The following is a 13,068-nucleotide window of genomic DNA, read 5'->3' as shown; positions in this document are numbered from 1 at the left end:
GGCTGTTCAGCCTGGAGAAGAGGAGGCTCCGGGGAGACCTTACAGTGGTCTTCCAGTACCTCAAGGGGGCCTACAGGAAAGATCGGGAGAGACTGTTCAGTAGGGCCTGTTGTGACAAGACTAGGGGTAATGGTTTTAAAATAGAGGGGGGTAGATTTAGATTAGATATTAGGAAAAAAATTTTTACAATGACGGTGGCAGAACACTGGCACAGGTTGCCCAGAGAGGCGGTGGATGCCCCGTCCCTGGAAACGTTCAAGGCCAGGCTGGACAGAGCTCTCAGTAACCTGATCTGGTTGGAGATGTCCCTGCTCCTTGCAGGGGGGTTGGACTAGATGGCCTTTAAAGGTCCCATCCAACCCAAACTATTCTATGATTCTATGAAACACTGTGCTGTATGAGGCTCTTTAGAGTAAAATACTAACTTCACAGAAGTTAAATAAGACCAGGATATAACCTCAACTGCATGCATGATCAATTCTTGATGTTTATTGTTCTCTCTTCAAATTAATATTCCTTTGTCTACTGGTTAAACTATTGGAAAGCAGTAATATTTTTTTCAGCACAATGAGAGAGTATGTCACAGCACAACTATAGTTTCTATAATTTAACTTGTTCTGTGTATTAAGGTATATAACGTGCATTCAGATTCAGGATTTGCTAACTATTTTTCTAGTGATAACATACACAAAGCTCAAATGTTTTCCCTGTTGATGCGTTTTGTTTTTCCCAGCTTAAAATGCAAATGAGACATTTGGTTAAGACACTTCTGTTTTCTCAGTGAACAGAAGATGTGGCACTGTTCAAGCATTGCTCCTTTTGGGCCCCACCCTCCTCATGCAGAGGGTTCAAATGGGTTCAGTGAAATCATAAAGACATTTGTGGAGGACGACCTTCTCTGAAAATGCTTTTTAATGACATTTGAGTTGCTGAGGTGACCAGGCTTAATTGGCCTCAGAACAGACTAGAATCTTGTCCTTTACTAGAAGGACGTTTCTGTTCTCCTATCACAGAAACACGTCTACTGAGGTTTTTCTTCTAAAGGAAATTATATTGATTAAACCCATTCACTTTTTTATTCCTCAAGAGGAATACTACCTGTCAAAACTCCGCAATAAAGTAAAGCTGCTTAAATGGAATCATATTAAAAATCTTAAGATTATTAACAAATTGATTATGACAATATCAGTCACACTGAGAAGTGCCTAACAATTCCAAATGCACTTCAGTTCTTGGATCTTGAACCTTAATTGCCAAAGGTTAAAATAAAGGAGGTACATCAAATTATATCCTTTTTAGATAGGTCAATATTTTAATTTAGGGGAAAAAAACCCACAGATAAATATTATATAAAAACATTGCCTAAACATCAAATAAAACATTATAAATCATCAGTACAAGGTTATAGTAAGAGATCATTGAGTTACACCTCATTAAATAAAAACATGAATAAACACCTAAAGCTGAAGTCCCTCCAAGTCCTATTTTTCATTCTAGGACTTCCAAGTTGCATGTGTGTAAGCTTTTCCAGCCTCGTAGTCAAGATAGTTTTTTTTCTCATCTGAAGTAAACATGTACTGCTTGTACACGTACCACCAGTAACTGCTACTTCCATATGTCAGCATTATGCCTAACTCAGTAGCTTCCACATGTTAAGTTTGTAGCTACTGCAAACTTTTCCTGCTGTGTACTGGTTTGCGTTCCTCACAAAGAAAACATAACCTACAAAAAAAAGCCCAAGTGTTAACAGATGAAATCTTACTTACGAGTACTTTGTCAGTAGATCCAAATCATTATGCATGTTGATTGGATATGTCTCACTGAGATGAAACAGCTTCTCTAAGGCCTCATAAATGAAAATGATGCAGATAAGAGAAGCAAAAGCTTCTTCAGTAAACCGGGTAATGTAGCAGACTAGGGAGCTTGCATCAGTTGCAACAAGAATGATGCACAGGATTGCAGTCCACAGTCCAATGCTAGCTCTCAGAGAAAGGTACGACAACCCATACTCTCTAACAAAATAAAAAAAAAAAAATAAAAAAAAAAATTAAACACAGTTTATCTTTTGTACAGCCACAGTAAATGAAGAAGAGGCAGCTCAAAAATTTCCTTTGCGTCTGTGAGTCTGAGGACAGTCTGAATCAGAAATTATTTACCAGAACTGATGATACTGTCAGGTCACCTCTTGACCTGTGCTCTCCTCCCAATTTATGGCACACAAAGAGCTCTACCTCTACTAAACTGAGTGAGCAGCTTTGAGAGTAGTCACACACATTAAGTATATAAGGTCCACCCACTTTTTATCCCATATCCTGCCTTGTGAACAGCCAACACCTGTCAATTTCTTCTCAAGCTGCAAGAGTAGCTATAATAACTACTTTCATCAAAATCCTGTACACTTATAGCTTATGATAATAGAGCTCCAAACACGCTGGGTGACATTATCACAGAGAACTGGAAGGTCTACCTGAAGGTGATAAAAGACCTAAGTGCTAAGTGGAGTATCTTACTCTGTGTTTTTCAGGAGGTTCAGGAGATCTTGGTGCAGAAGTCCCTGTCACAGCAATGAGGAAGAAAGGCAGAGAGGATTGCAGGGAAGCATAATGGTTCCCAAGATGCAGACATAATTTTTACATACACTGTGGCAGAGGTATGTCATGTACAGCACATTAACATAAATGTGGGGATATGATGTTCTGGCATAACGCTTCATCCCTTCTCTGTTCAGGTGGAGGAAGGGCAGGGTCTATACTAGTGATCACTGAAAGATGGCACCACTGCCACTGAACTTTCTTCCTGGGTGAAAGATAACACCGTTTGCACAAGATAAACCACAGATTTAAATGTATTGTTTCAGAGTAGAAAATGATACAATAAAAGCTCTCCCAACATCCTGAAGCTTGCATTCCCTTCAAAACAGCTTTTTTAAAAAAAAAAAAAAAAAAAAACAAAAACCAAAAATTAGAAACCCCACCAACCTTTCTGCGCTACCACCAACTCACTTTTCTCAGTCACTGTGTAATTTTCAGATTCTGAAAGCCTAAACAGTGCACTCCAAAACAAACTGCTGATCTTATTCTGCAGATGTTGGAACTCTGGGATCAATGTCTACTTTTATCTAACAACACACAAGGAATGATGCATATCATCATCTTCACTTACTTGCAAAATTTGAATAAGATCTTCTCAAACACTAAAACTGGTCCTGTGCTGCCAAGTATAGTGAGAGGCTGTCCACCAAAGAGAGAGTAGGCAATTCCAGTCATGGATGCTCCAAACAGCGATTCTATTGCACTCTGAATATGATACAGAGAGAAATGTCCATAAATTTTCAAACAGGTTCTTTTTGCAATGTCTGAGTCTGTAGCCTTCTAAACACTGAAACACCAATATTTTAAGGTGATTCATGCAACAGTAAGAAAATACTAACCACAAACCTAGGAATATAGGTTTGTTTTAAAAGTTCAGATTTAACACATACTATACGACCTTCAGTTGCTTCTCCCAGCAGACCACCAAACGTGATGACAGGAGACATGCAAGCACAGTAGAGAAACAGAAATGATGCCAGACACTGCAGACTGAGAGCATCCCTGAAGTCACTCCAGAAGAAGGGAGCTTTTCTTTTTATATCTAAAATCAATCCTCCAAAAAATCTAAAAAAAATAGAGGAGACCAAATTAATGAAAAATGCATACCAAACTTTCTTCCACAGTATTGTTTTAAATATACTGCAAAGAAGCTATTGTTTCTTGATCAAATAATACATACTCTTATAATTCATCCTTCCAATAATAAAGTTTCTCGGAACCCTGTCTTGGTAATTTTAATCAGGAAATTGTGTTTTTAAAACAAACTAATTTGCACATTTCTTTTAAAAAAATCTACATCTAATCATCCAGACCCAAAACTTATGAACAGTTGTTAGCTCCCACACATAAAATTCTATTATTTATCACGTGAAATAATTCTCTGCATTTGTTTAATCAGAGAGCTACCACAGTACCCATTTGCCCACACATCTACACATAGAACTTCACACTCTTTATTTGAGAACCTGTTCCTAAATACACTTGTTGATAGAAATGAATGTAGGCCACAATTTTCCAAGGATGAGAACTGTCATCTTTTGTCATTTACACTATGCTAAATATAATCAAATATTTAGAACAGATGCTCCCTTACAATATACCATAAAGTAAATAAGCCCACAATGCTCTTTTTCTCACAGGCATCCAATACCTCAGATTTGCAGGAGTAAAGAGGAAGACAAAGCGCCACCCTATCCTAAATATTAGTATGATCCTTCAAGCTGCCAATTACCAGGTTTACCAGTAAAAGAAGGGCTTACAGCCAGACTGGCCGTCATCTCCTCTGCCCCACTGTGTACACCAATACTACACAGCTGGATCTTCAGCCTTATGAAGGTAGGAAGGATTATTTAAATATCAAGAGGCAGCAATGTGAAAAAAAAAAAAAAAAAAAAAAAGTGCAGTGTAGTTGTGCAATACACCTAGGGCAACCACTGAGAGCTGATGCACTTAGACCACACCATATTAGACAGGAGAGTGTAAGTATTCCTTAGGGCAAATTCTTCCTTCCCATGTGTTTATATTGCAGCCGCTGTGGTAACCATAGCCTCATAATACCAGGACATATCACGGCTTACTGAGGTAAAAAAGAAATGCTAGAGCTGCACAACCCGGAAACTTCAACTACAAAATAGTTGTAAGCATTCGTAACATATGCCACGAGACTATTTCAAACTCTTCCTTTGTGCTGTACAAAAGTAAGAAACATTAATCAAGTTTAATAGAAGTCTGACCTTTATAAATAATAAAGGAGCTTGCAATAAATACAATGTCAAAACTCAAATCCTCTTGCCCTCTCTCCCTCTCTCCAAATTAGCATGTATTGTCCTTTTCAGCTATGTGATATGCAAATCAGGAAAAATGCCTGAAAAAAAATCGTATGTCAAGCCAGAGACAACCAGACCATTATGATTCCCTTGGAAGTGCATCACTTTGAACACTTAAAAAGTTTTGCATATGTTTTCACTAACTTTCCAGTGCGTTGCAGTTCTGGTCCAGAGTGTCCTCCAGGTTGTTCTGCGTCCCCATGGGCTGCAGTCCCATTCGGTACTCCTGGGATCTTGCGCTTCTCCTACCAGAAAGAAAAGATACTTCTCACTGGTCTTAGCAATCAAAACATAATTTTAGCAGAGGAAACAGGCTTTGAGAGTTGAAAGACTAAACATGTAAATTTTATTGTAAGATTCATCAACATAACCTCTTCACAAGCTGTAGAGGAGTTCTATAACAGGAAATAATAGAAGGAACTGTGGTCTAAGAAATGTAAATAATTCATCACAGAAAACCCTGTATCAGAAAACATTTTAAAAGTAGGAAGCCAGGCTGCTTTGATCAGTTCTTGCAATAAGCTTAGAACAAAAGCAAACCATAGCTGTTTGGAACAATCAAAGATGCTTATGACCAACTACCCCATCTTTATTCAGGAGAGAACTAGTATTGAACTACACAAAATGTCATCACTATACTGTATACTTGCAAGACAAGGGTTCTCATGAATCAAATTAACAAAAAAAAAAAAAAAAAAAGAGCATGCAAAATGTCTATATAGTGACTCTGCTAAATGTTAAATAAACGAGACTTAATTCTACCTAGCAAAAATTCATTACAGTGTTTAAAAGTGTCTGAATTTTACAGTGTACAAACCTGAGAGGGAACATTTTTAGGTGGTTCTATTCGAATTGTTGGGTCCCACTCTCCAGGAGGGAGAACAGTAACTTGATCAAGAAACTCATCAATTCCAGACACCAAGTCATTGCGGTCTTTTGCTTTGTAAGCAACATCATGGAACACCTGTGAAAAACAGATAAGCGTATGTGGGAAGAAAAAGAGATGGGGAAGCAATACTATCATAACATTTTTCACTATCATAGAATCATAGAATAGTTAAGGTTGGAAGGGGCCTTTAAAAGTCATCTCATCCAACCCCCCTGCAAGAAGCAGGGACATTTTCCACTGGATCAGGTTGCTCAGAGCCCCGTCCAACCTGGCCCTGAACGTTTCCAGGGATGGGGCATCCACCGTCTCTCTGGGCAACCTGTTTCAGTGTTTCACAACCCTCATTGTAAAAAATTTCTTATGTCTCACCTAAATCTACCCTCTTTTAGTTTAAAACCATTACCTCTTCTCCTATCACAACGGGCCCTGCTAAAAACCTTGTCCCCATCTTTCTTATAAGCCCCCTTTAGGTACTGAAAGGCTGCAATAAGGTCTCCTTGGAGCCTCCCCTTCTCCAGGCTGAACAGCCCCAACTCTCTCAGCCTGTCTTCAAATAGAATACACTTCATGCACTTCCCACCAAACAAACAATCTCAGTTTCATCTGACCTGAGTTTCTGGTACATAGCTTTCATAGAAGCTTCAGCTGCTATGGAAAAAGACATCCTTATGGGTACTACAGGTTCTAGAGATTTTACAGTTTAAAACGCAATTAATTCCACTGGAAAGTAATTGTCTAAAATGGAATCTTCTCAGTGAAGATACTCTTGCATGTGAATATTGTTCCTCATTTTTTATCTCCTTATGGCAGCATAATCTAGGCTTTTACAGGATCACTAAATGAATTAGAATGTTATTTGTGCATCGTCAGAATTATCAGCCACATTTCATCTGGACGATTCCACATTGGAGACTCCCTATTAGACCTCTTTATTCTGTTCAAAACGATTAAAACCAAGCCATGAATAAAAATACCTCATCCGTCATTAGTGTTGCAATTGATCTTCCAATCTCATGGTACTGTTGCCCTTTACCCAGTGGTCCAAGAAGAATAAACAAAAATCTGCAAACAGAAGATAAATTAAAAATCGTAAAGATGGTTGAAAGTAAAGATACATACTACAGAAATACTTATTTTAAAATTGTACTAGAAGAACCTCTAAGACAAATATTATACAGAATCTCGTTCAAGAACCTCACACATGCATTTAAACATGAAGCTCTGGTTAGAAAAAATGTGAAAATAATTCCCAGAAATATATCATAAGCCTCACAGTCAGACTTGATTGAGACTATCAAAACTTCCTTACATAAAAAAGCTTACATAATAAATATATGCAATTATAATCTATGTACAGAACACTAACATTTATTTATTTAATTATGTTAATTCAACAGAATCAACTATTTCATGGTAGTAGTATTACTGCAATATTGGGCAAGTGAAATTACCCCTGGATAAAAATAATTTTTCATTTTTTTCTTACTCCAGTTAAGGCTACAGACAGCCTCTACTCTAGGCTTGGGGCTAGTAAGGTTCTATAAAATGTAGAGGATGTGTTCAAATGAAGTAACTGAAGTTCTTGGTTTTGCTAAAATGCAAAAGAATTTTTTTACTAACATGATAAAACTTTAAAGTAAACATTTTTGCAGAAATTCTTAAATATCCTAATTTTTAATTATTTAATTTTCTTTTGGCCAAAAATCAAGAAAACAATGGATGTCCTTTTAGCAGTTTATGCTGGGGGGTGGAAGTTGGGGGAGATTACAAGGAAAGGCTTCAGAAGTTGTTTTTCAAAGCCACATCAGTCCATCAACATGCAAAAATTAGAAAAGGCAAGAAAAGTCATATCCAAAATAACTACAACTTAAAGAAAATTTTATACTTTTTTTTTATCTGACTAGGAGCAAAGATCCGAGTCTCAGCATCGCATTTCATAGCATAACACTCCCTCCTGAGTGTCACAAACAACTGGAATACACTCCTGCCTTCTGTCGGAATTCTACGTTTATAGAAACTAAAAGAGGGAAAGGGAAAGAGAGACAGAATCTGTGTACAAACATACGCACAAATACAAAAAAAAAAAAAAAAGTGAGAGACTGCAGTACTAGTTAAGCCAGTGAAATCAGATAGGGGAGAATCACTTTGGAGTTTTGATCTGAATCAACCCCCACAGGAAACAAGATATCTGCAGACCTATTTAAATGCTTCCTATTAAAACTACAAAGTCTATTTTAGATTTTTTTTTTACTTCCTCATAATTTTTTCTCAAAACCAAAGTATTTCATCAGAAAAATTTCAACTTAGAAAAAATTATTCTAATAAAAATTTATCGTTAAAGGTCACATTCACTACCATGAAGTATCTACAAAGTAACTTTTAGAAAAGCATGATACAGCACATTCTTCACCTGTTCACTATCCCTAGTCAATCAAATGACACTGGTTTTTCCTTTACTCAATTTTTCTATTTTTTTTTAGTTCTGGATGTAATTATGCAGTATCACAGAAGTAGTTTCAGTTCCAGATGAAATATCCTAAGAGGCTGAATATTTCACCTTAGTATTTCGTCTGCAGTGTTACCAGTTTGCATAGAATAAACTGTGTGTTGTAAGCTAACAAGCTATTATTTCTACTTCGGCAAAGAATTATTACCTGCACATACAAACCGCATGGTTTTGAATATACCAATACATCATTTAAAGGATGAGTGGACAGATGTCTCTAAGAGACATCTTTGTTAAAGAAAGAACCAAATTCATAACTCAAAAAATGACGAAAGCTGAAAGTCACATCACCCTGTCCCCACGAGGTACTCAGAAAAACATAACAAGAAATAAATCCAACTGTACCTTGTTGGAATCGGAACTTCAGCTAGTCCCGTAAGTAGCACTGCAGGAGATAACCTAACAAAAGCAACAACCGCACGGTCCAGGAACTCCAGTTCACCCACTAAGATGTTTGATGCTTCAGCTCCAGGCGGTATCTTTTTCATGAAGTGTAGGTCAACCTGGAAAAGTATATTAAATTACAATATAAAAGCTACTCACAAGGATTTTTTTCCCCTGTTTTATTGACAAAGACTTTCTGGTCACTGCACTAAAATCTTAAGTTATTTCAATTATACAGTTTCTACTACTCTTGTCTGTTAAATACTTTTAAAAAAATAGAAATGTTTGTCAAAACTAAACAACTGGTCTTTTATTATTTGACTACTTTTTCTTGGAAACATAGTTAAAGTACTGCAGAATTAATTTACAAAGACAATAGATCACATTCAAAATCTTGTTAAGAATATAGTATTAATTTCCTATTAGTACATTTTATCAATAACCATAACTGCATCAATAATTCATAACAGTAGAAGAAATGAAGACACCTTATTTTTCCATAATTAACCATTCTGGAAATTATTAATTCATAGTTACTATATTATAATTTCAATGAGAAGAACAAGTTTCACTACATGCAATTCTCCTTCTACTACTCTAAGTGAGATATATCTTTGGTTTTGGATTTAATGGAAGATAGTTGCCCTTCTGCTGAAAAATTACAGAAAATAAGCTATGACCATGATTGTCTGAAGAGAGAATTGAAAGAGCACAGCAAAAGCAAAACTTTGCAGTTTTAAGGCAGTGATGCTGACTTTTACAGGGAAGGTAGGAAAACAGAGAAGCAGCTTCATCATGACATTGCGATATAAGCTCAAGGTATTTGCCTAGGAATGTGGTAATTTGTATTTATTTCCTCAGTATTGGTCTAGAATTTACTCTGCAACAGAGATAGACATGAAGTAATAGAGTATATAATGTATGTTTGATTTCATAATGCATCAGTATTGTCTACATTTCAAAATGCATGAATTTTGTCATTTGCTTTCCTTTTATTAATCTAAACACAACAACAGCAACCAAATCCAATATAAACTGTTAAAGTGGACCATTTTAATGTCTATCTTACAGCCATCTGTCAGTACTAGTTTGCATAGTTTTTGGTAATATTTAGAAAATTGTTTTCTTGCAAATGGCTCTGGCACCAAATCAGAATTCAGATACAACACAGTTGCCTGGGTAATGAAATCTTACTTCCCTGAGATCACAGAGATGTCTACTGCTACCCTAAGCTAATCTAAAATGATGACCAAATACCTCACAAAGTTAAACAAGCATCAAATCAGCCTGGTTGTAGTCCCAGTACTTTTTCAAAGTAAATTATCAGTGAGGTAAATTCTATTCCCTACTCAAATCACAAAATAACTCTTCAGGGTTCAATACAAAACCCAAATAGATTCACTTTGCACCTAATTTTGGTGTCATAGTTTATTTACAGTTGAGAGAAAGGAAGTAGTCTTTCAGGCACAGAGCAATGTGCATTCTGTACCAATTTTACTTTGTGAATGGATTTAACATTTAATAACTACTTTCTTATATACATGCTACAGTTGTCACCTTAAGGTCCCACTAACATACAGATCACAGGATCAAGATTCAGATCTGAAATAAACACTCAGTCTCCTGTCTACCAGGAAGTATTTCTAGATATATTTCCTGTACTATTTATCAGCTTGAAATTCCACTATCTTTTAGGTAGTGAACAGAGCCCCAGTCAAAAGGAAAGGAGAAGCATCAAACTGCACAAATACACCTGAACCCTGGATGTTGCTTCTGCTACATGATGAAAGTAGAGGTGGCCCTGGAGTGAGTTTGGGGCAGTGGAAGAAGCTACATCCTTCAAATGCTTCATCTAACGCATTTGTCCTACATCTCTTATCTTAAGAGCTCTTCAGCTGGATAGACCTCATGTGCATCTTAATCTGCACCCTAACCTGAGCCACATTCATGACCTGGCACTAAACAGTCCCAACCAGCTCTGATTAAATATAAAACTAAGTATCTAATGTGGAGGCTATTCCACTCCAGGGGAACTCAAGGACTAAAAACAGCAGTGGGGGTCTCCCCTAGGACCAAACATAAATTGACATGAAGACAAACGGGAAAATACCCAACATCACTTCTTAGTAAAGCCTTGACACATATTAATCAAACTAATGTTCAAAAATAAGTCAGTTATTTCACATGGTATTTGAAAGATCAAACTCTGTCAATATGGGATGGAGGTTTGATTCAGAAATACTGTTTTCATGTGGAGCACTGGAACGTTGCCACGAGAAGGGACATGCGTGCAGTCTCTTTATGCATTTTGTCTTTCAGGACAACTAGGGTTTCCTTCGGCATCTGGCATAAGAAGCAGAGATGAGCCAGATGCAGTTGTTAAACTCCCATCCCCTTCCCGCTCAGACACAGGATAAAGCGGTGCTGTGACAGATCACCTCCATATCACCCCCAGAATACAAAGTCCTCATGGTGTCCCCAGAGGAAGAGGAGTGACACATTTACAAGTACAAACACCAGAAACTATGTCTCACTCTCTGTGCTACTGAAGTAACACTCAAGACAGCTTTTAGTGTAGTGTCTCACTTTATTCATAAATAGATACCAATACAATCAACACAGTCTCAGTGCTGTATTCAGATTAAGTCAGTTTTTTGAATCAACTCCAGAATTTAGAATATTAGAAGCAGCCCAAGGGAGACAGATTAGCAAGGAGAGAATATGTGAGGTAGTCAAATGTGCTTTTTTGTAGAAGATAAATGAAATTAATATGTGGAACAAAATTAGGGCAAGAAATCACAATACTCAAGAGAAAATTAGTGTATTGCTCTACTTTCCTCTCAATCTGCACATATAATTCCAATTATAACCACTCGGAGTTATTGCAATAGCACATTTCAAGGGGAAATTGTACTTTACTTATACATCTTCAAAAGGATAAATGGATCTATTTAAAGGCAGTCAAAAAAGCTATCTAGATTACAATCCTTTACTGTTATCTCATTCCTGCAAACAAAAGTTGCTCCTTTCACATTCCTGACATCCTTGCTGGTATCTAACACTGCTGAGGCTAGCCAAAAGATGACATGTTGCTCTCTTCTTAAGGCAATTTAAATAGGTAGAGCTCTTTTGATCACCAAAGTTGCCACACTACAAAAACAGTGAGTGAAAGATCAAATGATGCAGCCTCCATTCTTCTTTAATACAAACATCATGCAGCTAGATAACAGACTGGGATTTTGATCCTACAACACCCAGAAGTAACTGGGGAAACATGCAAGAAAAGCACTACTGAAAGTCATGTCATTTCCTCTGGGTTGTTATGAGCTTCACCTCTGCACAGCTTAATTTTGAATAGACAGCTTTATTTATATTTTATATCCTTTACAAAATTTTACATCTTGATATTAGAACACTTGCCAAAACAATTAGTTTTAGTTAACACTTTTAGTATAAATATCAGGAAACCAAAAATAATACTTGACTCTTCAAAGCATTATAATCTTAGTTTTAAATATTTTTAAAGATTTAGCATTAAGTTTTCAGCAACTTGTCACTGTTTATAGATCTCCTTGCTACCTCTGTAGAAAGGTGGTCCACAATACATCCCCAGTCAGCCTCCCTTCTTCTCGCTGTCTTTGACAAAAAGATCTGTTTCCCACCTTCATTTCAGCCATATACCATTCCTAGTCTGGCATGTTGAGTTAAGAATGCAAATGGTGCAAATAGCTACTGCTGCTAGGAAATAAGTCTGGCACCAGATGGAGCAATCACATAACTCTACTTTTAGCTCACTTGCACTAACATTAACATTCAACAGACTCAAAGTGCTGTTCTCCAGAATTTTGGTTTAAATCACCTTTCTTCACTTACTCAACCTTCGTTGTATTAATGTGTCAGCTGAAGTCATCTATCCCTGTCAGGTCTGTCATCTGCATCTAAAGTGACAGTTTGTTTTAGGTACATACAGACTTCTTAAACAAATTAGGATTCTCCTCTACATTAAAACTGAGAAGCTGTTTGCTTTTCTTTGCTATCTAACATTGAACTGTCATTGCAGTCTCCACTACTGAACAGTTAACATCTTTTGTGAAGTGTACTAAAATATCTTGGCTTGCCAGAAGAATTAAGTTGTAGGTTTACAGAAACACATTCTGTTTCAGACATCTGGAATCCACGAGTTCAGGTTATAAAAAGCGTAGTTTGCATTCATGCATTACTTCTACAAAAAGTAAAAATCTGAGAGGTAAATCTGAATTATAAGAATTCTGAATTACTTTCCTACTTAAATAGTATTTTGTTAATTTTTAAAAATTCCCCCTACAAATATACACCTATGATACTGTCATGCAATAAATTTATCTATGTTCC

General features: G+C 36.7%; 1 protein-coding gene across 8 annotated transcripts in view; it reads right to left on the bottom strand.

Annotated features, from left to right (window-relative positions):
- The window catches only part of SLC4A10 (solute carrier family 4 member 10), a 162,013-nt gene that overhangs the window by 33,712 nt on the left and 115,233 nt on the right, over positions 1-13,068 (bottom strand). For all 8 annotated transcript variants that reach the window (XM_086750372.1, XM_086750369.1, XM_086750376.1 and 5 more), the window contains exons 8-14: positions 8,659-8,816; positions 6,782-6,869; positions 5,736-5,882; positions 5,063-5,163; positions 3,482-3,656; positions 3,163-3,296; positions 1,767-2,012 (exon numbers count right to left, since the gene is read on the bottom strand). In XM_086750372.1, the coding sequence (XP_086606498.1) occupies positions 1,767-2,012; positions 3,163-3,296; positions 3,482-3,656; positions 5,063-5,163; positions 5,736-5,882; positions 6,782-6,869; positions 8,659-8,816 (1,049 nt within the window). The remainder of the gene's footprint in view (positions 1-1,766; positions 2,013-3,162; positions 3,297-3,481; positions 3,657-5,062; positions 5,164-5,735; positions 5,883-6,781; positions 6,870-8,658; positions 8,817-13,068) is intronic.

This window comes from Chlamydotis macqueenii, chromosome 6, assembly GCF_036417535.1.
Source record: "Chlamydotis macqueenii isolate bChlMac1 chromosome 6, bChlMac1.mat, whole genome shotgun sequence".
In the NCBI taxonomy this organism is placed as follows: Eukaryota; Metazoa; Chordata; class Aves; order Otidiformes; family Otididae; genus Chlamydotis; species Chlamydotis macqueenii.
The sequence above is the reverse complement of the archived record's forward strand: the minus strand, read 5'-3'. Positions and strand labels throughout refer to the sequence as shown.